A 26,361-nucleotide genomic window follows, 5' to 3' on the forward strand; every position below is an offset into this window, starting at 1 on the left:
TGAAATACACTATGAAGGGTGGGGGTGGTACCCTAGTACCCAGGGGGGCTGCACCATAAAGAGTGGGGGTGGTGTGCGGTGATGTGTGGGGGTGCTGGGCAATGGGCTTCTGCCTTTTCAGCCTGTGGTGCTGAGGGGTACCATTCTTTTACACCCTTAGGTGCTGTGTGGTGATTAATGGAGTGCTGCATTGTAGGGCTGGGCCCTGGCACCCCAGGGTGCTGTGTGGTGATTAGTGGGGTGATGTGTGGTTGTGGGTGGGGTGCCACAGTGATCAGTGGAGTGCTTCATGGTGAGGGGTGCTACCCTTGCCCCTCAAGCTATGGCCTGCTGATGAGTGGCCTGCTGTGTGGTTCAAGGTAGGGTGCTAGCTGGGGGGTGCACAGTGTTGGCGACGGAAGCGCCTGGGTGACACAGGCAGGCGCTGCTCTCCCCCCTAACAACCCCATCCGCTCCCTGAGCCCATGGCTGCTGCTGGCCCTTTAAATCCTGGCGGGAGGCCCGTGCCGCCGCTGGCTGGGAGACCCCGCGCCTCCAGTGAGAGGTGAAACCAAGATGGCGGCCGCGCACTGACTGAGGCGGAGACAGAGCCAGTGGGAGACAGACGGGCCTCGCCGCGCCTTAGCCAGCCAGCCAGCCAGCCCGGGAGGGGCCTTGCCTGCCAGGCGCCCGGAGCGGAGCCGGCCGGACTAGCGGAGCGGGCCGAGGAGCCGGGGCTGAGCTGCAGCAGTAGCGGGAGGAGGAGGAAGAAGAATATGGCGGCGGAGCCGGGCTGGGAGTGAATCTGCCGCGAGCCCATGGGGAAGACGGGGCGCTGAGCCCGGCCGCCTTCGCACCCCGCCCGGGACAGGCAGCGCCCGCTGGCTGCCCACGAGCCGCGCCTCCTCTACCCCCCGCACGGACGAACTGCGAGCGAGGGGGCGTCGGGCCTGGGCAGCGCCCGCACAATAGAGCCGAGCGCTGGGCAGGGGGTGAACTGACCCCGCTCCCTCCCCCTTACCGCCGATCTGCCACCACCCCTTGTCCCCTCTGCTGATCTAGCTTCTTCCTGTCCCCTTCCCCGGCCAGCACACTGTCCTCCCGGCTCACCCCTCTCCTGGCACCCTGCTCTGCAAGCCCCATCCCCTGCCACCCTTTTCTCCCTGCTTTTCCCCCCACCCACTTCTAGCCCCCATAGCCATCTTTCCTCTCCCATCCTCTCTTACCTCTCCTTCACCATCCCTCCGCTAATACCTCTGCTCCCTCCCCACGCTGCCCCTTCGGCCTGTCCCTTTACCCCCGGCAGCCCAACTGCTCCCTAGGCTTTCCCTCCTGAATAACACCTCCCTGGTCTTCTAGCACGCCTCGTAAATAGCTTTCCACCAACCACCCCCTTCCCCAGCACTCTGCTGTGTCTCCAAATATTGGGGATGAGGAGGAGACTGCCCCAGCAGTGAAGAATAAGGAGAGATCCGGGGTGTCTGTGAGGACTGCTACCCTCTTTCCTGCTTCGCTCCTTTGAGGGGGGCCTAGCCCCCCACCAACCTCCTGTTCCTTCAGGTGTCACAGGCCAGGGTGGTGGCTCTGGTGTGGCAGGCGGCAGGATGACAGACACCCGGCGGAGGGTAAAAGTTTACACGCTGAATGAAGACCGCCAGTGGGATGATCGGGGCACCGGACATGTGTCCTCTGGCTACGTGGAGAGGCTGAAGGGCATGTCCCTGCTTGTCAGGGCAGAGAGCGATGGTAAGTGTGTGAGAGCATGCCAGGTATTGGTAGTCGTCTTTTCCCAATACACCTGAAAAAGAAAGAGGAGAACTGGCTTTGTATATCTGTTCCATGACACTATCGGCATAATTTGTATGCAATTCTGAAATGGGGGGGGCAGCAACTATGGTTAACTCTTGTTAGGCCAAGGGACAGGGTTGGAAGATTAGGACAAAACTCTCCTACCCCTCAGGTACAGACTTTGTGCATATTGGACACAGACGTAATGGTGCGTACAAAATACACTTAGTCCACATTGTACACACTATATTGGGGAGGGATAGCTCAGTGGTTTGAGCATTGGCCTGCTAAACCCAGGGTTGTGAGTTCAATCCTTGAAGGGGCCACTTAGGGATCTGGGGCAAAATCAGTACTTGGTCCTGCTAGTGAAGGCAGGGGGCTGGACTCAATGACCTTTCAAGGTCCCTTCCAGTTCTAGGAGATGGGATATCTCCATTAACTTTCACTTATTGCACACCAGTATCCTGCTTCTTGGCCCCCCAAAATGATCTTTGCCACAAATACTACTTGGGATCTCTTCTTCAAATAATTGATAACCCCCAGATTAAATAAACTGCTCACAGTTTGGATTATATTTGTTGAACATAAAATATTTTAAAATTCTTTCAATGTAGTGTCTAACCTATTCAGCTCTCAGTAGTTGGGTTTCAAATATATTTTTCACTCTTAAACATCCTTTAAAACACTTTTAAATACTATATGTATATCCACACTTTATAAAATTGTTGATTTCAAGACCGTACAAAGAACAAAACAATATTGTCAGGATATATTTTAAGCAGCTAGAGTATTCTGCACTCCTGCTAAAACTGCTTTAGAATTACCCCTTAAATAATAAATTCACTTAAAACAAAGCATATCACTTGTTTTCCTCACATTGCAAGCATGTTTCTCTACAGATCACTACATTATGGTAGGTTTTTTGTAAGAACTATCCATGATTATTTGATCAGTTAGTTAATGGTTGCTGTAGTTACTGTGGATTAAACTTTGAAGTATATCTGGCTTTATTTAACACTAGTAGTATGAATGAAGTCTGTCATATCTCATTTAACCATATAGTTGCATATTTGGTGATGTTTTTCTGACCTTAGCTATTTCCAGGCTTTTTATCTTACATCTGGTTAGGGTGGATCATTCTTGCAGATTGCTGTCTACAATTGATTGTAATCTCCCCTCTCCCTCATGTTATTTGGCTTTCCTTTTGCTGATACTGAATGATAGAAAACTTCATTGAGGTCACTTACTTAGTCGAGTCATTGTTGGGGAAAGTTCTGAGAACGTGCATTATAAGGAAATCCTAAATTGATATAGTAGGAATCAAATTTAGAAAATTTATTATTATCAAAAACATGTTTAAATGCTAATTACATTGATTTGAGTCTTTTAAATTGCTAAATTATTAATAAATTATGAAAACCAAATATGTAATTGATTTTACGAAAAAAAATATCAAGACTGTTCTCCCCATTCTTTATAGCATGTCTTATTTCTTATGTAAGATGAACTCCTCGAGATGGCAATGGACCTCTACTATTGAATTTAAGGGTGAAAGGGAGCATAGTGGGGGTGGGAGGTGCCAGGGGGCGAATCACCTTTGTAAACTGGCTTATTTTACAATGGTATAATTATAGCACTCACCACCACCAGGACAGCTTTCAAGAGCTGAACAAATGAGTTAAAGTACAACTGAAACATCAAATGAAAGAACGACATTTAAAAAACAAATATAGTGGTAATATTTTAAAAATATAATGATGTGGGTAGAATTTTTGAGTATAAAATGCTGCAGGTTGTAATCTGACTGTCGAGCAGTCTGTTCTGGCTACACAGACTTCCACTGATTTCAGTGGGATTTGCATATGAAGATTGATTTTGGTAGTTTATTTGCTGTAAATGAGCTTGTTTAAATCTATAAAAGAAAGTGGAAGTATGAAGTATTGTAAGTGTTGCTTTAAGGTTTATCTAGGAGTTATTGAATTTTAAAGATTATCCATATTTTTAAAAATATTCAGCAAACTAATATTTTTACAAATTGAATAACTGAAATTAACATATAATAGTTTATTTAGCATGTACAGTTTATAGGATTATTAGATAATGGCAATGAGTTCCACATGTTGGTTTGCTTTTTTTGAGGAAAAAGTCAATTCTAAACTTGATGCCTTTTAGTTTCACTGCATGACCCCTTGTATTTCTGTGCGACAATAAAGGAGTGCCTAATTTCCACTCTTTTTATCATTCATTTTTATAAATAACTGTATCCTCTCCTCTCCTTGTCACTTCCATTACCTGAACAGTCCTATTCTTCATATGACAACCTTTCTATGCTTTTAAATTTTCATTGCTTGTTTCTGAACCTCTTTTATTTTTGTTGTTTTCTCTTTTGAGGAAAGGTGTCCAGAACTGAAAGCAATATTCCAGATGAGAGTATACCGTTCACTTAATGATACAAATATTTTCTATCTGAGGGATTGAGAAAATTATCAGGCACTTACTAGTATAAGGACTATGCTTATTTGCCTTGTCAGAATACACTGATTACCAAGCCATGCCTCCCCTTTTGCCTCGTCTTCTTCTGGGCAACACCTCCCTGCTGCTTAGGCCTGAAGACCCTAGCTTCCAGGTCGCTGAATTCTGAATCCTAATTAATTCTGTGCCAGTCCTCCAACAAATACCGGTCTCTACCTACCCGCCAAACAGTGGCAGCAGACAGGTCTCCTCTGCCCCTGTTACAGCGGCAGGAAGCTACTTTGCCCCCCAAAGCAATGGTGGCACTGCTGCTATCTCTCAGCACAATTAGGAAGACATCACTGGTTTGACTTATACTTCCTCCCCATTTGGAAGGTTTTCTTTGTGATCACAATGGCTTGAAACTATTTTTTTTAAGTAAAGTTTAGGAGTCTGCTAAAGTTGATGGCACTTGCCCAGGAAAGTTTGGTACTCACTCTGGAGGAGCTGATTTTTTTAATCTCCCCCCGCCCAATCCCATTCTCTGTACATCCTAATGCTGTTTTGATTGCTGCTAATCATTGAACTGATTTGTCTGTAGACCATGACTGGAGTGCATGGTAATGCCCGTTAGTGGTGCTGTTCTACCTGCCCTGGTGTCTTAAAGGGTGATTTTTTTACTAGCCACAAAGAGATCTTGTGTGGCTCTGTAAGGCAGGGGTTCTCAACCTTTTTCTTTCTGAGGCCTCCCCCTCAACATGCTATAGAAACTCAAATGCCCAGTGTGGGTGGGGGGACTCGGGGCTCCGGACTGGGGGGGGACCCTTGGGCATAGGCATAGTTTGACTTCTATTTTCTTTGGGGTGGGGCAAGGGCCAGCTTTGCACAGTGGGGTCCAGAGAGGGAGTGCCACCTCCACCCCCGACTCACCTCAGGAGGTCACCCAGCCTGTCTGGGTTGTGGGGGGGGGATGCAACCAAAAAATATAACCCAAAGGGAGGACTCAGCTTAAAAAGTTTGAAAACCACTTGCAGTGCAGGGAGAGGGGAAGCTAGGGGCTGAGTGCAGGCAGGGGGGTAGCTAAGGGTGCAAGGAGAGAGGGGTAGTTAGGGGCTGTGTGCTAGGAGTGCTCCCCTTGTGGTGGCTGTTTTCTTAGGGCTCTGCTGCCCTGGAGTCAGGTCCCCCTGCCTGGGCAGCTCTTACCGGTTGCATGAGCAGTCAAAGGAGCCTGGGAGCTAAGGAGCAGCCGCAACCCCAAACACCAGTAGCAGATGGGAATGCCACGGCTGCCCTCTCCAGGGCACCACCAAGCAGAGGAGCATCTGTCCCGCATTACCTGGCTCGGCTTCCCACCTATGATCTGGCCAGAGTACGGGGCCTGAGGAGGACTGGCGGAAGGGCGGGGGGAGCTGCCCCCGGGACAGCTCCACTCTGGGTAAGGCACTGCAGTTTGGGGGAGGCAGCACCCCCACACACACTCTGCACTTGGACTCTGCTTCAGCCCATGGCAGGCGCCAGGGCTTGGGACTTCAGCCCCGTGCTACTCCTGGCCTCAGACCTGGGGGGGAGGGCATTGGGGCTCCCCCACCGCTCCCGGCTTCAGACCAAGGGTGTGTGTGTGCCAGGGCTCCCGGCTTCAACCCCACGCAGCTCCCAGCTTCAGCCCCGCGCTGCTCCTGGCTTCAGACCAGTGGGGCGCTGGGGCTCCAGGCTTCAGACGGGGGGGGGGGCGATACTAGGGCTCCTGACTTCTGCTCTACATGGGGGCACCGGGGCTTGGGGTACCGGGTTTCAGCCATGAGGCCCTGTGGCCCCCCAGAAAGGGCTCACGGTTCCCTGGTTGAGAACCGCTGCTGTAAGGTTTCATCTTGCCTCAGAAACCAATTGAACAGCTGAGAAATTTGGGCTGTGGTACCACTATTGACTGGGAAATAAAATTAAATAATTCTGTGGTAACACACTTCAGTCCTTTTGGGTAAAACTGGGAGTGATGGGTTGAAATTAAAAGAAACATTTAAGATGGAAAATAATGAGGTAAATGTTAACACATCTATTAGACTGTGAAATAGTCTCTCAAGGAAAGTAGTGTATGCACTGTAGTTTGTTCTCCTGTCATTGTGTGGACCCCTTATAAGAGAGCTTTTAATAGACAGAGCTACGTGGATTCTATAACAGCAGACTTTACTGCAGAATCCGCCTTTTGCGCACACTTTCCTCCAGCATTATGCTCCTAAATTGAAGTTCTCATTTAAAAAAAAAAAAATAGCCCTCCATTGTTGTGAAGAAAACATTGCCACTTTTGCTTATGTTAATGATGAAGTATTTTCCCAAGTCTGCAGGCAGTCTGCACTAATAGTTGAGTAGTGTGAATTGCGTTGTTAACTAATTTTCATTACTGGTCACTGGTACCTGAAGCATCCAGCTAATTTTTAGGGTTGTGGGAGAAGCATGCATCCCCAAGTGCCACCTCCAGCCTCCCTTTCAAAACACAAAGAAGGACGCTGAGAACCACTGGCTTATCGTATTTAAAGTATGTTTCTTCCCTAAACAGTAACTCTCAATATGCTATTGTGGAGTTTTGTAGTTATTCTTGCTCGCTTCCCTATCAGAATTGTTTTGTTTTGTGAATCAAACCATTCCCACTAGACCCACTTCTGCAAAGCTGCCCTGAGCTGGGTTCTTTCCATCTCGCATACAACTCCCAGTACTAGAGGTTCTGTAGACTAAATCTTACTCTCCTCTCCACAGGTAACCCTGCTGTCTTCCTTCAGTGATGCCCACATAAACTCATTAGCTTTAAATGGGTTTGTATAGATGTCACTTAGTGCATCATTTGGCCTGCAGAATTTTTTTCTTGTGGTTATGTAAAAAATGCAGCTTGACTCTGAAGTTTTAAGATGAGTTTTCAGGGCAGGCAGTTCGAAAAAATGTTTAGAAAAATGAGCAAACTTCATATGGAGTCATTAGTGAACATGGAATCCTGCTGACATTTTAAAAAATTTGCTTTACAGGCTATAACCATTTTCAAAAAGTAGTGTGGATAAAGTCTTGGAGAGTATTCTAGGGGCTTGTCTACACGTACAACAAAGCAGTGCATCTGGTGAAGAGACTCTATGCCGACAACAGAGAGCTCTCCTGTCAACATAATAAAACCACCTCTGCCCGAGGCAATAGCTGTGCTTCTCCCGCCGACATAGCGCTGTCCACACCAGTGCTCATGTCAGAGTAACTTATGTCACTCGGGAGTGGTTTATTCACACCCCTGAGCAGCATAAGTTATGCTGACAAAAGCTGTAGGATACACATAGCCTAGGATAGCCCCTAGAAATGGAAGGTATATTTTACAAATTTATTAGACATGTCTAACAAGATTGATTAAACCCAACAAAACAATTTTTTAAAATGTTTTTAAGTATACTAATCAAAAGACCAGGACTGGAATCCAGTATTTTGAGTGGAGAATTTATATAGTTAAAAACAAGACATTTTATTAGCTGCAATCTGACCTATTAAATGAAGGTTGACATTGTTAATGTTTCTATTATCACTACCATACCTAACTATTATTTACTATTTTTACTATCCACAAATGTGCTTCAGGTTCCTGCCTCCAAAGAGCTTACTGTGTGGAAGCCTTATCCTGCAAAAGTTTATGTATATAAGTAGTGTTTTTTTCACGAATAGTCTTATTGACTTAACTACTAGAGTAGTTATTAACTTGAGTAACTATCCGGAATGTCAGGCCCGTTACAATATCCTCACAAGTCCATCATATTTCCTAGGTGGAGTGGAATTGAGGGAGTTCATGGGTTACAGAGAACTCATTTATTCATTCTTACAACAAAATGTGTGGTTTAAATGTTTTGAGTCTCTAAAAAGTGTGAAAACGCATACTTTTGTTAGGTGATACTGCATAAATGAGTAGGAGTGAGTTGAATCGTGAGTTTGGAGCCTTGACAAATAGACATTAGAAGGCTGTTGCAGGCATCAGGTACAGAATAGAAGAAAGCAAGATTTGTGATAACAGTAGAAAAGGGGTATAAAGACTGATCTTTTTGATAGCCTGGAAGGAGGTTATGTCAGACATAGGCAAAGACTTTATTGTCTTAAGTATTTGTTTTGAATAATTTTTTCCGCATTCTGTATACTGTCTTGTCAATCATAGAAGTAATCACATGCACGAGGTCATCTTGCATATTCCCTTGACTTTTTTCAGGAATCCAGTATCTGTAGAATTTGTCCAAAAGGCATTCATCAAGACACATAGCTTGATGATTTCTAGTGGCTTTCAGTTCCACCATCCCTTTTGGAAGTTGTTTCCAAGTCTGACTGTGTCACTCTAAAGCAGGGGTCGGCAACCTTTCAGAAGTGGTGTGCCGAGCCTTCATTTATTCACTCTAATTTAAGGTTTTGCGTGCCTGTAATACATTTTAACATTTTTAGAAGGTCTCTTTCTAGAAGTCTATAATATAGAACTAAACTGTTGTTGTCTGTAAAGTAAATAAGGTTTTAAAAATGTTTAAGAAGCTTCATTTAAAATTAAATTAAAATGCAGAGCCCCCTGGACCGGTGGCCAGGACCCAGGCAGTGTGAGTGCCACTGAAAATCAGCTTGCGTGCTGCCTTTGGCACGCGTGCCATAGGTTGCCTACCCCTGCTCTAAAGCCTAGTATGTCTGTTTAATCAGTGTGAAGTGATGGAAGCTGCTACAAGCTCATGAGAGCTCTTTTTGTTTAAACTATCACCAGGTTCAATCATCACTGGGATTTGTGATCCATTACGGTCAAATTTGTAAGTTTGCACCCATTTTGACTTTACAAATTACTCTGGCACAAAGCATGGGCTTTCAGTTACAGTAAGGTATGTATTTATGCCATGCCAAGAGCCCAAGACCGTTGTGATATCAGAGATAACTCAACCAATTACCACCCTTACTCTACAGCTAATTTACATGCAACAGTTCAATTGGTTGTATGATGGAGACTGCACAGATGGTGGGTTACTTGTCCCAGCTGCTATCCTTACAGCATCCTTACAGCTTTCACCTAATACAAATTAACTTACATTGAACACATTCCCAGCCATTGCTTTATATGGTACCCTTGCATAAGGGAATAAAAACCAACTCAGACAATGTTTCCCACTCCATATTGTAAAAGATATTTTCTTTTGATAATGCTGAATTGTTGCCTTTCCACAAGGATGGCAGTTAAAGGGGCACTGCACAAAAGCAAAATGAGTTGTATAGAAATAATCTCCTACCACAAGTTGAAATTTATGACATCTATCCATCTAAATGGGACACACATTCTAGTTCTTAACATTTCTGGTTCAATTGTTCATTGTAGAAGTTAGTTAAGTTAATCATGGGGAAAACATACATTTGCATGTAATGTATTTACACATTTTTTTAAAAAGGACTTAAAATTAAGGTCTGCCACACAAGTAAATTACATAGCATTACCGCAAAATTCTGTTCTGCTCCCTTGTGCTATTAGTGTTCTTTCCTGGTATTCCTACTTACCAAGGTGAGTGTTTGAACAGAAGCACTCTTCTTTATAGTGAGATTCCTCCTCCTCGGTTCCTTTACAAATATAAAAATATTGAGGAGACCTCTATAGTAGTGATCCATATCAAAATCCTGAATTAATATCAAATAGCTGAATTAGAGTTCTTTTAGTTCTTGTCTGCACATGAAGATATTCCTGAATAGGTCCATGTGTAGACAAGCCTTTAGTCTTTCTACACACACTTTTACAATAAAAAAGGACTTGTCAGTTCAGTGGGTATGTGTTTTTATTTTATTTATTTATTTTAAAGTCAGTGTGTGACAGGAACTTCACAGATGGCTTAAGGCTGTTTATAACTTCCTTAGAAAAAGAAAGAATTGGGCTAGCAGATACATGATTAGCTGACAAAAGAATATTTATATACTGCAAAACTTCTGAGAGGAAAAAATAGTTCAGGTCTACAGTATGTACTGTGTGAACTTCAACTTGCAAATAGCTTTACATTTTAAAACACATGAAAATCTGTTTCTCCTCTTCTTTACCTGTCCGCATGTGAGTTGAGGATTCTGTTATGCAACAATTGATGATATATGAACAACCATCTCTCTTTGGAATCATCAACAGTTCATGAGAGTTTTTAGGTGGTTGCAAGGCAAACAAAATCCTGAACTTTGGACTTAGGCTTTGTGTACACTACATAGTTTTGTTGGCAAAAGGCAGCTTTTGCCAACAAAACAGTGGAGATGTACATGCTACTTCTGGCAGCAAAACTCTGTTGTTTTGCCGACAAAAAAAAAACTACCTCAACGAGAGGCATAGAGCTTTTTGTGGCAAAGTTAAAGTGATAAAACAACAAACGGATTGCTTTCCGGTGTAGCCGCTGCGATCTCCCCTTCGAGACCCAAAAGAAATGTAAGTTTCATCAAGCCACGTGCAGGGGACCCCCCACGACCGCGAAAGTGAATCCCACTGACATCTCTGGGTTCCAACCCTGATCCCCACCGATGATCTGGCTTCAGCACCCCAGCCAGCGTCCCCAGAGTCACAGCAGATAAGGGGGGACCAACCGCCAACTGAGGGAAGCGTAACCCCCGCCTCGAGGACTGACGATGCCACCAAAAGGACCAGTCCCGTCTCCAGAATCCCCACGCTGGACCCCGCTGTGAGGGGGACCACCGCCACCTCTCAGGTCAACAACCTCACCAGATGCCTCAGCGACCTCATAAAAACCATCCGGCACAACACGGACACGAGACGCTGCAGCGCTCCCCCACAGGTAACCTCATGCCGCCCTGCCGTAGGAGCAACTAGCATCGTCCCTCAGGCTGCACGGCGAGATCCAGCCAACAGAGGAGCCTTCCGTAGCCCCCAGATCCCACAGCCAGACCCCGCCCCCGGGAGACCCAACACCTCCTCCAAGGTTACCCAAAGAGCCTCTGACCGCCAAAAACCCCATGCCCCACCGAGGACCCACCAGCAGGATGCCACCCGCAGAAGAACCAGAACCATCCCCAGCGCTTCCAAACACGACCGCGCCCCAACAAAGCCCAGCACCGGTGCTTCCAGAACCCCACTCCCTCCCGGAAGATCCAGTGCTGCCTCGGAGACACCGAGAACTGCCCTCCCCACCACACCAGGACCCCCGCCTCAAGACCCACCTGAACACCGCTCCACAGTCCGAGGGACAACAAGGCCGCAAACCGTCCCTGCAGCACCTGAACCTGCAGAGACAATGCAGCAGGAGGGGCGACGGCCACGAGCGAGGGTCGCCACGCCGTGGCAATCCGCCTGGATGGAGGAGCTGGCAAAGGCTGAGGACTTTGAGAACTTCGACACCCTGATGGACAGACTGACTGCAGAACTGTCTGCGGAAATTACGGCCAGAAGGAGGGAACCCCAGGAAGCCTCACGGGCCACTCGCATATTCCCTGCGCCGAGCCGTAACAACACCGCCAGAGAAGGCAGGAGAGGGAACGTCGGCCACCGCTACGATCCGGCGGCTGCATCCCGTATTCAGAAACTATACAGGATGAACCGGACGAAAGCCATGAGGGAGATCCTCGACGGGACCTCCTCCTACTGTGCCATCCAGCCCGAGAGGCTCTATTCCTACTTCAAGGATGTGTTTGATCACGAGGCCCAGACCAACTTGCGACGCCCAGAGTGCCTTTCCCCGCTACCCCGGATCGACCTCACGGAGGACTTGGAGCGAGATTTTTTTCCCCGCAGGAGGTGCAGGCGAGGCTGTAGAGGACCAAAAACACCGCTCCTGGAAAAGATGGCATCCGCTCCCCCCTGCTGAAGAAGCGAGACCCCGGCTGCTTGGTGCTCGCTGCCATCTTCAACAAATGCAAGCAGTTCCATCGCGTTCCCCGCTCCTGGAAAAAGTCCATGACTGTGCTCATCCACAAAAAAGGCGACCGAGACGACCCCGGCAACTGGAGGCCCATCTCCCTCTGCTCCACCATCTACAAGCTGTATGCCAGCTGCCTCGCGGCAAGGATCACAGACTGGTCAGTGTGCGCGGGCGCCGTCAGCTCAGTGCAGAAGGGTTTCATGTCCTGCGAGGGATGCTACGAGCACAACTTCCTCCTTCAGACGGCCATCCAGGAGGCCAGGAGGTCCAAGAGGCAGTGCGCAGTAGCATGGCTTGACCTGACCAACGCCTTTGGGTCCATACCCCACCATCACATCTTTGCCACCCTGGGAGAGTTCGGGATGCCAGAAACCTTCATCCAGATCCTCCGGGACCTCTACAAGGACTGCACCACCACCATCTGCGCCATGAACGGAGAGACGGACGCCATCCCCATCCGCCGCGGCGTGAAACAAGGATGCCCCCTTAGCTCCATCATCTTCAACCTGGCCATGGAACCGCTCATCCGAGCCATCTCCAGCGGCCCGACCGGCTTCGACCTGCACGGCAAGAAACTCAGCATTCTGGCCTACGCGGACGATCTGGTCCTGACTGCGGACGACCCAGAGAGCCTCCAAGGTATGCTAGATGCCACCAGCCAAGCTACTGACTGGATGGGGCTCCGCTTCAATGCGAAGAAGTGCGCAACTCTGCACATTGACGGCAGCAAAAGGGACTCGGTGCAGACAATGGGGTTCCAGATCCAGGGTGAGCCCGTCATCCCCCTGGCAGAGGGGCAGGCATACCAGCACCTGGGCACGCCAACAGGGTTCCGTGTCCGGCAGACACCCGAGGACACCATCCAGGAGATCTTGCAGGACGCCACCAAGATTGATGCCTCCCTGCTGGCACTGTGGCAGAAGATAAACGCCCTGAACACCTTCCTGATCCCACGCATCTCGTTCACCCTAAGGGGATCCGCCGTGGCGAAGGTACCCCTCAACAAGGCAGACAAGATCATCCGGAAGCTGGTGAAGAAGTGGCTGTTCCTTCCCCAGAGAGCCAGCAACGAGCTGGTCTACATCGCCCACAGGCACGGCGGCGCCAACGTCCCCCGCCTGGGTGACCTGTGCGACGTCGCGGTGATCACCCACGCCTTCCGCCTGCTGACATGTCCCGACGCCACAGTGAGGAACATTGCGGCGAACGCCCTGCATGATGCGACAGAGAAGCGGATCGGCAGAGCCCCCTCAAACCAAGTCATCGCCACCTTACTGAGCGGCTCCCTGGATGGGGAATTCGGACGGGACGGGCGCGACATCGCTTCACTGTGGTCCCGCACTCGCAACGCCACGCGTCGCCTGGGGAAGCGCATCGGCTGCCGCTGGGAGTGGTGCGAGGAGCACCAGGAGCTGGGAATCCGGGTGCCGCAGATCAGGTCCGACGACAACACCGTCGTTACCCCGACTGCCAGGGGCTTGCTGGAGAGGACTCTGAAGGCCACCATCCGCTCGCTGTACGTGGAAACCCTGAAGCGTAAACCGGACCAGGGTAAAGCCTTTGAGTTGACCAGCAAGTGGGACGCCAGCAACCACTTCCTCGACTGGGGTGGCTTCACCCGTTTCGCCGACTGGCGGTTCATCCACCATGCCCGGCTCAACTGCGTCCCGCACAACGGAGCCGTCCGCCACGGGAACCGAGACAAGCATTGCAGGAAGTGCGGCTACCCCAACGAGACCCTGCCCCATGTCCTGTGCAGCTGCAAACCCCACTCCAGAGCCTGGCAGCTGCGCCACAACGCCATCCAGAACCGCCTGGTGAAAGCCATCGCGCCACGCCTGGGGGAGATCTCCGTGAACTGCACAATCGCCGGTACTGACAGCCAGCTACGACCTGACGTGGTCGTCACCGACGAGGCCCAGAAAAAGATCATCCTTGTCGACGTCACGGTCTCCTTTGAGAACAGGACCCCGGCATTTCGCGAAGCCCGAGTTTGTAAGCTGGAAAAGTACGCCCCCCTGGCTGACACCCTGAGAGCGAAGGGCTATGAGGTGCAGATGGACGCCCTGATTGTTGGAGCCCTGGGCGCCTGGGACCCCTGCAACGAGCGTGTGCTGCGGACCTGCGGGATCGGTCGACGCTATGCACGTCTCATGCGGCGCCTCATGGTCTCAGACGCCATCTGATGGTCCAGGGACATCTACATCGAGCACATCACGGGCCACCGACAGTACCAGGAGGCGTGAGCCGGAGTGACATCGTTCTCCCACTACGAGAAAGGGACCAAGTGACCTTCTCCGTTGGATCATATGAACTGGAACCATAAACTCCCTGAACATTAAATCTCACCAAATGAGGGTCAATCCATCCTCATCATCATATCCACTCATTATAATCCACACCCGAACATAGCCACTGTATGAACTTCATACCCTCATATCTCAATGTCTATACTTTGACCCATCAACCTTTTACCCCCAATCGGGGATATTGCAGATTATGTATTCCTCATGCCACCTTATCTTAAACCAAACTTTGCACCCTCCATAATCTGTATGTTATTCCCTGATAACCAGAAACTTCTATGCTCAAACTCTGTTCACTATTTTTTTTAACATTATCTTAATAAAAAATTTAAAGCTGCCGTTCGTTATGTCGACATAACTTGCCTTCCCCAGTATCCCACAACGCCCAGCATGAGCGCTCTGCTCACTCCTTTGAACTCTGCTGCCCTGCATCTAGCTACACAGGCATGTGTCCCTCCTCTTTCAAAGCTCTGGGAAGCTTTGACATTCCACAGCATTTGTGAAGAGCTCACAGAACTGCTGAGGATACCACTTCTGGTAGCTGAGGAGGCTGTGGGAGAACTCCAAGGGAATCACAGAACCATTAATGTGGAATTGTCTGGCAGGCAGGCAGAGTGGGCTGCTGCTGAAGGGTGGGGGGAGAGGGGAGAGACTACTGCTGTGCTGTGCAGAACCAGGGGCTGATGGGGACTGGGGTATCCCCTCCCCCTGCTTCAGGATTTGTTGGTTCTGGCAGCTGTCTGAACTTAGAGACAGTATTCAGACACTCGCTCCCCCCTACCCCCCCCAACACACACACACACACACTTCCCTAACACACACACTCTGTCTCTCCGCGAGCATACACATACACTCCCTGTCACACACTTTCCCCACCTTCTCCCCCCACTTCAGTTGAAAAGCAGCTGGTAATCTAGTAGGATGCCCATGGAACGATGAGATTGATGCGCATCATGTGACACTGTACCTGTCCCATGAGGCATTGCAAACCTTTCCCAAAGCGCACAGTGGGATAGCTATCCACAGTGTACTGCTCTGTGTCCATGCAAGAGCTGCTAGTGTGGATGCGCTCTGCTGACACAAGGAGCATAGTATGGAGGTGTGACAGTGGTTTAATTTAAAGCACTTTAATTAAAGTACCATTAACATTTGTCAACAAAAGTATAGTGTAGACAAGGCCTTAGAGTTAATAAGTAGTACACGGATTGCAGGTAAGTTTAAAAAAAAAATTACACTGTGTCTCCTTTAAAGTGAATGTATTTGTAATTTTTAAAAACTACATATTCTGTTACTGACTTGGTTTGTGTGCCTCTTGTTTGAACTTCAACATTTTGTAACATTCTAAATTTATAAGGTAAGAAGCACTTTTATCACGGGAGGAACTATCATTAACATTGGTATTCAATTCTACTGCTTTTAGTAGCCATCTTGCTGAAAAAGTAATGTATGGTCTCATTCTGCAGTCCTTATTTAACCAACATTCTTATTGAAGTCACTGGAAATTCTTCAGATAAGGACTGTATGTCTAAACCCAGGGTTTGTGACTGACAGTGAGAGAAACAAGTGTAAGATTCTTTCAGTAATTCTCTCCATATTGTTAACATGGGTTTTTAAAGTATGGATTTATAATTAATGAACTGTTCAGGTACTGAACATTAATTTCTGGTGATCAGTTCAGAGAGTTGGCTCCCACCATGAGATTCAGAAATGACCATTTTAATTACAATTATCCTTTTCAAATTCTGTTTATTCATGGAGAATTGCTTCTCACCTTTTAGAAATTTCAGAGATTTGCACTAAAAAATGGATTTAAGTATTTTAATTTCTCCTAAATTCCTGGACAGTAAAGTTCAGTGGAGGTTAAGCCTGCATACCAGTAACGTATGGGTAAGAATGACTAAATTAAAAAAAAAAATTAGTGGTGATGTAATTATACTAAAAACCCAGGAAATTCAGAGTTAACCTTAACCTAAAAGAAGTCCAAACAGGTAAAGGTATTGAAAAGCACAGTTAAGGCACCCCATACAACTTTAACTCTGCCAGTTGTCACAAGGTTGTATGGGTGCCTTAACTGTGCATTTCCATACCTTTACCTGTTTGGATTTCTTTTAAGGTTAATCTTAATTCTGGGTTTTATAATGTGATTGTGTGGACTACTTCCCACTGGTGATAGAAAACATTCTTGTGGCAACTACAGTAACTGCTTCCATGGAAAAAGTAGTATCAAGAAGTTGACATGGATCATGAACTTTTTAATGAGATTTAGCAGATGGAAACAAGGAGAGCCAGCGTCATGTGACCAGTACCTGTAGACCACCAGTAAGTGCTTTGTGGACCATATCTTAAGAACCGTTTATTTTTCTAATTTGGTCATCTCACCCATTAATGCTGTTTGGGGGAGGAAATAATGAAGTCAAAATAGATTATGGAGATTAAGGCCCAAATCCTGCAAATACTTATGCGTGTTCTTAATGTTCTTTGTGAGGAGTCTTGTTGGTGTCAATGAAACTACTCATGTGAGTGAAATAAAGCATGTGCATACCTGTTTGCAGGATTGGGGATGAAGTTCTGAACATAGTCTTAGGTTGTGTGTATTTTTAATGTGTATTTAGTGTATCAGATTAAAAAGAGAATTTTCAATCCCCATTATTGAATTCACAATGCAACTGTAGAAGTAAAACAGAACTTTCTTCTTTTTTTAATTCCTTCAGGTTCTCTTCTTTTGGAGTCCAAAATTAATCCAAACACTGCATACCAGAAGCAACAGGTAAACTTTAATTATTTTACCTTTTCTTTCTTTTTAAAGGGAGACTGTTATTTCTTTAATATGAATGTTCTATGAGTTTACTACCCTTTATTACAAGTAACGCTACCAGTTACTATAACTGAAAGATGAGAGAAAATACTTTTCAGTGTTTTTGTGTATGATCATACAACCAATCAAAACATATGGAAAAACAGCAGTCTGATTGTAAAATTACAAATTAGCCACCTCTTTCCAAACAAATAGATGAAATATTGATGCCTGCCTGCTTTTTTGCGATGCTAGGGTTGACTGTTCTTTGCCAGTAAGACTTTCACGTCTTAAACTAGTTAGTTGTGTGCATTGCTAGCCTGGAGAGTCTTTTTGCTTAAAGAATTAAAATGGAATTTGATGGGTGTGTCCTATTGAAAAGCACAATATTCTTTCAATATTAGAAACTATACTAGAAAGGGACAAATGCTGCTGTCTGCTGGTTATTGTTATATTGAATTTAGTTCATGCAAATTAAGCCTATTTTCTAATCAGTTTTATACTGTGTTGCAGATAGAGGCTAGCTTCAGTAATGCAGTTCATGGTATCTAGGAAAAATGTGCCTGTAAAATTGTCTTTGTTTGGCATTTTTGGACTTTAGTTGTCCTAAAAACTTCCCCCCCCCCAGCAAATAAAAGTCTAGAGCACTTGTAAGTCTGGAACTTATTGCTTGATTAGGAGATTAATTTTGCACTTGTCGAAGGGAATCTACTTACTCTTCCTTTCTGTGAAATGAGAGATGGGATTCCAAACTTTTAGGAGGACAGGCTTATTTCTTATTTTCTTTTGGCTGTAATTACGATAATTTGATATCCAGTTCAAAAAAGAGTCAGTAGCCAAAAATATCATTTAAAATTAAAAATTTTCTGTTCTCTTTTTCTCGTCATTCTCTCCCTCCCCTCCACTCTTTTTGTCTCAACTCTTTTTAGGTTTTCCCCTGTCCAGTACACTCTACACACACCCTTCTAAAGGAACTATTTCCATCACTACCCTTCTTCCTTCTCCAAAGTCTCACCTCATATGCACAGTGGTGACTCACTCCAGCTGTGGAGGGTTAGATCCTATCAACAACAACTTTTTCTTTCATCCAGGGATACCTTATACCAATTAAATTTGCCATGTTAGCCACTCTGTGATCTCTTTAGCATGTCTGTAACACTTCTCTTGTCCACACAGAAGTGCTCCTGCTGATGTGCATGATTGGCAACCATTGCTTGGATTAAATTTGCTTCCAGAAATGCTGTCTTGTTGTCTCAACTGAATTAGTGTCAGTGTGAACAGAGATCACTAGCATAACACTAGTGGTACAAATATTGCTATCCAAGAATAAATCTGTTTACACTTCAGTGACAGCTTTCACAGCTCAGAACTCTATTGTCACTTGTCAAGTTGGTTGTATGCAGACCCAAAAACAGCTTTTGCTGGTTTTGCTCTCTCTGGTCCCCCAGCCTCCAGAGCATCAGTGAAGGACACAAAGATAACAGAACTTTATTATACCAGATTTATCAGATCTGTGGGTTTTTTCCTGGAAAGCCAAAAGCAAAAGTTAGCTTTTATTTTAGATTGCATTCACGTATACGTGCAGAGAAATGCCACAACATAATTATTTTCATTGGGGGTTGACACAGCTTTTTAACCCCTGTTAGGGCTGTTTTTCACATCCTGGAGCTCTGAAAAACAAAACAGAATGGGGAAATTGGTTAGCAGATGCACATCAAGCCTATTCCATGTGCCTCCTCTTGCCTTCAAGTCAGGGTGGATTTGATTTAACTCATAATTTAAATCACTAGTCAGGAAGACTCGATTTAATCATGGATTTCTACATAAAAGTGCATTCTTGTTGGTTGTTATAACCTTAATACATATTCTTCACGACTCAGAGATAGATGTAGGTTTCATTTTTAGAAGGTACACACTATACATTTTTAAAGTGATGTTCCTTTCATCATCTTCAATGCAGCTTCCTCCTGAGAAGGAAACTTCTCATGATGTTGTTTCATTTGGGCAACAAGGCCTTGCATTTCTTTGTTGCACTGTTTGCATTTTGCACGCGTGCCTGTCTTACCCACAGGGAGAGGAACTTCATTAAAATATTCCCAAACTGGGTCTCTTTTACAGCCTGCTGCCATTGTAGGTTTTCCCTTCTAGTGAGAGAATGGGATGGTAGATCTCAAATCAATGAAGACTACACTCAGACTTCAAGACTTCTGGAATATGCTGCTCAAACAGTTTCCCTTTTGTTTCTACTGCCTGTCCCTCCCTTCTCACATTTATCTCCAGGCTTCTTCTCCTTGTCCAGATCTATTCTGCCCCCAAAAGTCTTCTATTCACTGAACTTTTTGAAACTTTGCACTTTTAGAGAGAGGTAAGGGATCGACTCTTGTGTACACAAATTTGCAGAGGGACAATAGGGTTGAGGTCTGTTATTTCTCACCTATATATATCATTTATTTATTTAAAAACATTTTGTTATCTTTGGAGACACAAATCCACAGTTTGAGAACTGCAAAACTAAGCATCTCTGATGGTATCTTCTAGACTGAGCACTGAGTCCCATTGGGTAGGTAGAAAGATTAACCTAAATAATCTATATAGAAGCCCCTGGAGCCCCATAAGATTAGGTCCCTAATCCATGAACTATTGGAACTCATTTAGAAAACTTTTCTTAAACATTACATCAGGGGTAGGCAACCTATGGCACGCATGCCGAAGGCAGCACACGAGCTGATTTTCAATGGCACTCTCACTGCCCAGGTCCTGGCCACCGGGCTGGGGGGCTCTGCATTTTGATTTAATTTTAAATGAAGCTTCTTAAACATTTTAAAAACCTTATTTCCTTTACATACAACAATAGTTTAGTTCTATATTATAGACTTCTAGAAAGAGACCTTCTAAAAACGTTAAAATGTATTACTGGCACACAAAACCTTAAATTAGAGTGAATAAATGAAGACTCGGCACACCACTTCTGAAAGGTTGCTGACCCCTGCATTACATGAATATATATTGTCCCATACTATAGAATTAGAATTTATAATCCCTATTCCATGATGAGATAGCTTTGAGCTATAATGTATCTTAATTAAAACTATCTTTAGATAGGTTTTTTCCTCAAAAATCCGATTTTTTTTTTTTATTTAAAAAAAAAAATCATTGATTTTTATCCACCCTGCTTCAAGTACAGCAGTATATCTCTCCATGTTGCTTCCAGAGCTACGCTTCCATGCTGTCCACTCCCCCTCATTTGGCTGGAGGACCACTATCCTTGGGGGCTTCACTGAAGTAGGTGGGTGATTAGGAGGTGAGAGTGGAAATTGGCTGAGCTATGTCTAGGGGCCTGGAGTGGGGATATCACCACCACCAAACCTGGGCCGTGATATTACCTGTTTCTGAATCATATAGGGAAACATGAACAATTTTTAAAAAAACAACAACAAAAACTGTAACAATAATTGAATCAAGCACCTTAACTTGAGTGTTGTCAGATGCTGGGCCTCCAGTCCCAGAGTTGGCCTGACATAGGGAACTCCTGACTCTTGGCTATGACACCTGTGCAACGTGTGATGGTATTCCTATGCCTCTCACAATCTATGTGTTGTTCTTGTGCAGGAAGTAGAGAATGGAACAAATCAGAAATGAGAGTGAACAGGTGCATGTATATGCTATATACTGTAGAGATTATTCACCTGCTGGAAAAGCCGTGTGGGAGCAGTGGGATAGGTACGCAGAGAGCAGTAGAGTTGCTGTGACATAGCAGAGCACTTTTATGTGGTCATTAAGCCAAACCCTAAAGGATCAGCACCGACAACAGCATGACTTTTGTGGACATACTGCATTGTTGGTGCTTACACCAACGCAGCCCCACCGTTCGGTTACAGTTCAGTTCTGTAATGTATATTCCAGAGTCCATCTCTAAAGAGCAATGAGAGCTGTTTTTTTCCTAGCCCTTTTTCTGTCACCAAAAAATTAAGTGCTGCAAGTACAGAGCCTATTGGCCTAGAACAAGGCACCACTTGTCGCTGAGCCACCTGCTCATCACCATTAAAGTGCAGCTCCCCCATTTGGTTTGTATGCATTTTCACCCTTCCAGTCTCTCTCTTCATTTCTGCTTTTCTTTTCCTCCAATCATTCTGTACACAGCACTCCTGGAAAATGTCTGTGCTGCTGTTCCTACACCCATTGCTTTTCCAGGGGTACTGGCAAGAATCTCTGAGTGATCATAGAATATCAGGGTTGGAAGGGACCTCAGGAGGTCATCTAATCCAACCCCCTGCTCAAAGCAGGACCAATCCCCAACTAAATCATCCCAGCCAGGGCTTTGTCAAGCCTGACCTTAAAAACCTCTAAAGAAGGAGATTCCACCACCTCCCTAGGTAACCCATTCCAGTGCTTCACCACCCTCCTAGTGAAAACGTTTTTCCTAATATCCAACCTAAACTTTCCCCACTGCAACTTGAGACCATTACTCCTTGTTCTGTCATCTGGTACCACTGAGAACAGTCTAGATTCATCCTCTTTGGAACCCCCTTTCAGGTAGTTGAATGAGGGCGGATTTGATAGCTGCTTTCTTCTCTTCTGTAGACTAAACAATCCCAGTTCCCTCAGCCTCTCTTCATAAGTCATGTACTCCAGCCCCCTAATCATTTTTGTTGCTCTCCGCTGGACTCTTTCCAATTTTTCCACATCCTTCTTGTAGTGTGGGGCCCAAAACTGGACACAGTACTCCAGATGAGGCCTCACCAATGTTGAATAGAAGGGAATGAGCACGTCCCTCGATCTGCTGGCAATGCCCCTACTTATACAGCCCAAAATGCCATTAGCCTTCTTGGCAACAAAGGCACACTGTCGACTCATATCCAGCTTCTCGTCCACTGTAACCCCTCGGTCCTTTTCTGCAGAACTGCTGCCTAGCCATTCAGTCCCTAGTCTGAGCAGTGCATGGGATTCTTTCGTGCTAAGTGCAGGACTCTGCACTTGTCCTTGTTGAACCTCATCAGATTTCTTTTGTCCCAATCCTCTAATTTGTCTAGGTCCCCCTGTATTCTATCCCTACCCTCCAGCGTATCTACTGTGCTGCCCAGTGCAGTAGTCTGGGAACTGACCTTGTTCGTGAAGACAGAGGCAAAAAAAGCATTGAGTACATTAGCTTTTTCCACATCCTCTGTCACTAGGCTGCCTCCCTCATTCAGTAAGGGGCCCACACTTTCCTTGACTTTCTTCTTGTTGCTAACATACCTGAAGAAACCCTTCTTGTTACTCTTAACATCCCTTGCTAGCTGCAACTCCGAGTGCGATTTGACCTTCCTGATTTCACTCCTGCATGCCTGAGCAATATTTTTATACTCCTCTCTGTCCAATCTTCCACTTTTTGTAAGCTTCTTTTTTGTGTTTAAGATCAGCAAGGATTTCACTGTTAAGCCAAGCTGGTTGCCTTCCATATTTACTATTCTTTCTACACATCGGGATGGTTTGTTCCTGCAACCTCAATAAGGATTCTTTAAAATACAGCCAGCTCTCCTGGACTCCTTTCCCCCTCATGTTATTCTCCCAGGGGATCCTGCCCATCAGTTCCCTGAGGGAGTCAGTCTGCTTTTCTGAAGTCCAGGGTCCGTATTTTGCTGCTCTCCTTTCTTCTTTGTGTCATATGTGATATTGATCCACTCTTATTAGGCTTTGTTCTAGCTTGTCCAGATTAGTGTCTTCCTCAAAAAAATGTGCTGAAATGGGAGAATTAAGTCAAAAATTCAGTTTAAACTTGTGGTGATTTTCACGTCTCTTCTCATGAGGAAGTGTAGTGCTGGTACAGTGGACGTGTAGTGTGGTATCTCATTGATGTGGAGCCCACAGATCTACAGAAAATGCTTGCTTGTAGATCCCTGGTTATTCACATGGACTTCTCGTCCGTTGTATTACCTTCCAGCTGCATCTTTCCCTAGCAAAATAGCCCATTTGTAGTTCAGCTGCCATTGTCCCCCCTTCTGTGCTTGAGTTCTATGATCGCTCGTTCACAGGGTTAGATTCTTGTACCTGTAAGTAGAGGGTTCTTAACAATCAGCTGGGGTAAGGGAGCCAGAAAGCTGGCTTTATTCAGCAGCAGAGATTTCCCCTGAAGTGGAAGGAATCCCTGGCTGATTGTATCAAACCTCCTTGCAGTTCCAGTCATGGGGATTGTTGCTGGACTGCTCTTGCAGTTCCAGCAATCCTTGGCTGGCCTCTTGGGAATTGTTACCATCCAGGACAAGTTAGAGTAGCCTCAGGGATGCTCCAGCATGTTCTCAGGGCTGAACTGGTTCCTAGTCCGTTCTAGGCTTGGCATACCAGACAAAACATACCATAAAAATCATGCTCTAAAAGTTTAGCAATCCTCACTAAAGGGTTGTTCTGCCATACATTTATGTGTAAAGTTCAAGTCTTTTAAGGCCTCCTACGTCAAGCATATTGGCAGAAGTTCTTCCTGGGTATGTGAGAGTAGCAAGCATTTGCATGTTCCTATTTACTTTTAGTTCAAGATGTTTATGATTGAAGTACATGATAGCAGGAAGAACATAATCCCTTGCTTAACTATACTTTCATTAGCTGGAAACGTCCAAATACACTGCATTTAAAAAAAAAAAAAAAGCCTAAGAAGGCATACTTGATGTAGTAATACTATGTAATATGTTCAATTTTGTATTGAAATGTATGGAAAGATGATTAAGATTTTGGATCTTTTAGACACCCTATCCAATGGCAGATCTCCTGGCGTGCATTCTTCCTTTAGGAGTGTTTTAAATATAGAAAATGAGGTTTCTGTTAGAGGCAGAAATAGCTAGGAAAAGAAACGGAACTCCTTGAAATCCCTTCTCTGAGCTATAGGGAGAGAAATCGAAAAATTGCTACCTTCTGCTCCTGGCAGTTCCTCTGCTGTGGCAAGATATGTCCCAGAGTCATATGACTGATGACTGATTTGACCAATAAAAAAGACTTTTCTTTTTTGGGGGTGGGAGGAGGGAGAGCTCAGTGGTTTGAGCATTGGTCTGCTAAACCCAGGGTTGAGAGTTCAATCCTTGAGGGGGCCATTTAGGGAACTGGGGTAAAAATCTGTCTGGGGATTGGTCCTGCTTTGAGCAGGGGGTTGGACTAGATGACTTCCTGAGGTCCCTTCCATCCCTGATATTCTATGTTTCTATGATTATTTAATCCATTGAAGAAGACATGGTCCATTCACTAAAGAGTTTATATTCAAATGTAGACAGGCACTACAGTTCAGCTATGTAATACACTACCTTTAATCTATAGATAGTAATGCCTATTTTTAATACTATACTGTTAACGAATGGAGTTCATTTTTTAGATTATTTTAAACCAATTATCAAAACAATTGTAAAAATAAATAAAAAATTAGGATTACAAACAGAAAAGGCAGATGGAAATGGTTAGTCCACTAAATAAAGAAAGTACACTCAAAGGTTGATTGGAATATCCCAGTGAGTATGGACATTAAACGGATTAATTTTTTTATTTTTAACTCTCATTCCTAGTTCATGCTTTTTATTTATTTACATTGTTGTAGCAATTTCTTGGGTGTTCTCCACACATACAGGAACAAACAGTGCCTTCCCCCAAAGAGTTCACAATGTAGACATGGCTAGTTTTTAAGGAAGAGATGCTCCCTTCTATCCACTCCAAAAGAACAAACAAAAACATAAAGCCTCTTCTATGAGAAATAGTAAAGCATGCAGTCATGCAGACTTTTGCATGTACTTTGTTCAAGGATAATTATGACAGTGGTCCTACCAGTGATATGGCAGTAAAATCTGTAGTTCAGATATCTTTAATTTTATTTCAGATGCACCTGAAGATACACATGCACCTGAAGATACACACTACATTTCAGCTAGTGTACTGTCTACTAATGAAGTAGTTCAGAGGCAACTATGGCTTTAATGTTGAAAAGTAGCCATGTCAAACTATCACTAACATGAGCTAAATTTGGGGGAGGTACAAAGAGAGACTTGTGAGGAGATTGTGACAAAATGTGCAGAAAAGAAGAAACTTGTACTTCTACCAATGGGACAAACCTGAAATAATTGAGACAGTAGGAAATAAAACTTTTGGCCCTATAACTAAAGACAGTTTAGAATATGGGCTAGGTAGTTGTTGGGACAGAGGAAGTAGAGCAAGAGAAGATCGTGAATGCCTCCTTCCTAATAAGAGAGCAACAGGATGCTAAATTGGTTCCTTCAGCCCAACGTAAGACTTGACAGACAAATTTCTTTTTCACTATTGCTGGACAAAGCTGACTAAATAGATAAATCATAAAGGGAGTACCGCAAGGCCATATTATGGAATCAGTAAACTGAAATATATTATTCTATCCCATGTTCTTGAAATATACTGCAACTAAAACCAAAAGTTCAGCTATTGAACATAGGAGCTAATAGAGCAAATGCCAGAAAAAAAGATCACCTGTAGATATGTACTTGATATTTTTTGCAGTTTTCAGGAGACCCAAAGTGATTTTACAGAGCCAGGTACTTCCAGGTTGAGCAAATAATATGGGACCAAATTCAGAATGAAAGTATTAGTGTCAGTCATTCTAGCAATATCACCAGAAGATTACTTCAGTAGGTATCAGCTGAAACTGTCTATTCATTCCTATCTGTTTGAGGGAACGTGGTGTTCTGGCTTGACATAGCTGATGCCTCAGAGAATATTTTGAAACTTGGTTTACCAGCAGGTCAGGCTACAGCTTGTCATCAGGACCTCATGTCACGGCATCCATTAGATGGTAGATTATATGACTGAATAACATTAAGGTGTCTTTACTGTTACATCCTCAGAACTGACTATAGATGCCTGAAAAGATGGCTGATGATGCTTTAAACATGTTAGTACCAGTGCAAGAAAGGACTGCAGAACACCGTCAGTTTTCTAGAATTAAGATCAGCATCTCTTGCTACAAGATTCATCTCACTACAGAATTGTTTCCAAGGCAGCAACTCTTAAGAAATTACTCACTTACAAAGCCCCAACTCTTCCACAAGCATAATTATTAGCCATCTCACTAACATTCAAATGAAACCACTCTAGAATCTGCTGGAAAATAGTGTGGTGTGGGTTTTTTTTGGTAGGGTTATGGGGAGACGAAAGTGAGAATATGATGGTAACATGGAGCCAACACTGGTCCCGCTTAAAA

General features: G+C 45.0%; 1 protein-coding gene across 4 annotated transcripts in view; it reads left to right on the plus strand.

Moving 5' to 3' along the window:
* The first annotated feature begins 546 nt into the window (after positions 1–546).
* The window catches only part of PPP4R3A (protein phosphatase 4 regulatory subunit 3A), a 69,372-nt gene continuing 43,557 nt past the window's right edge, over positions 547–26,361 (plus strand). For all 4 annotated transcript variants that reach the window (XM_065402543.1, XM_065402547.1, XM_065402544.1 and 1 more), the window contains exons 1-2: positions 547–1,725; positions 17,101–17,156. In XM_065402543.1, the coding sequence (XP_065258615.1) occupies positions 1,584–1,725; positions 17,101–17,156 (198 nt within the window). In that variant the 5' untranslated portion in view covers positions 547–1,583. The remainder of the gene's footprint in view (positions 1,726–17,100; positions 17,157–26,361) is intronic.

This window comes from Emys orbicularis, chromosome 4, assembly GCF_028017835.1.
Source record: "Emys orbicularis isolate rEmyOrb1 chromosome 4, rEmyOrb1.hap1, whole genome shotgun sequence".
NCBI lineage: Eukaryota > Metazoa > Chordata > Testudines > Emydidae > Emys > Emys orbicularis.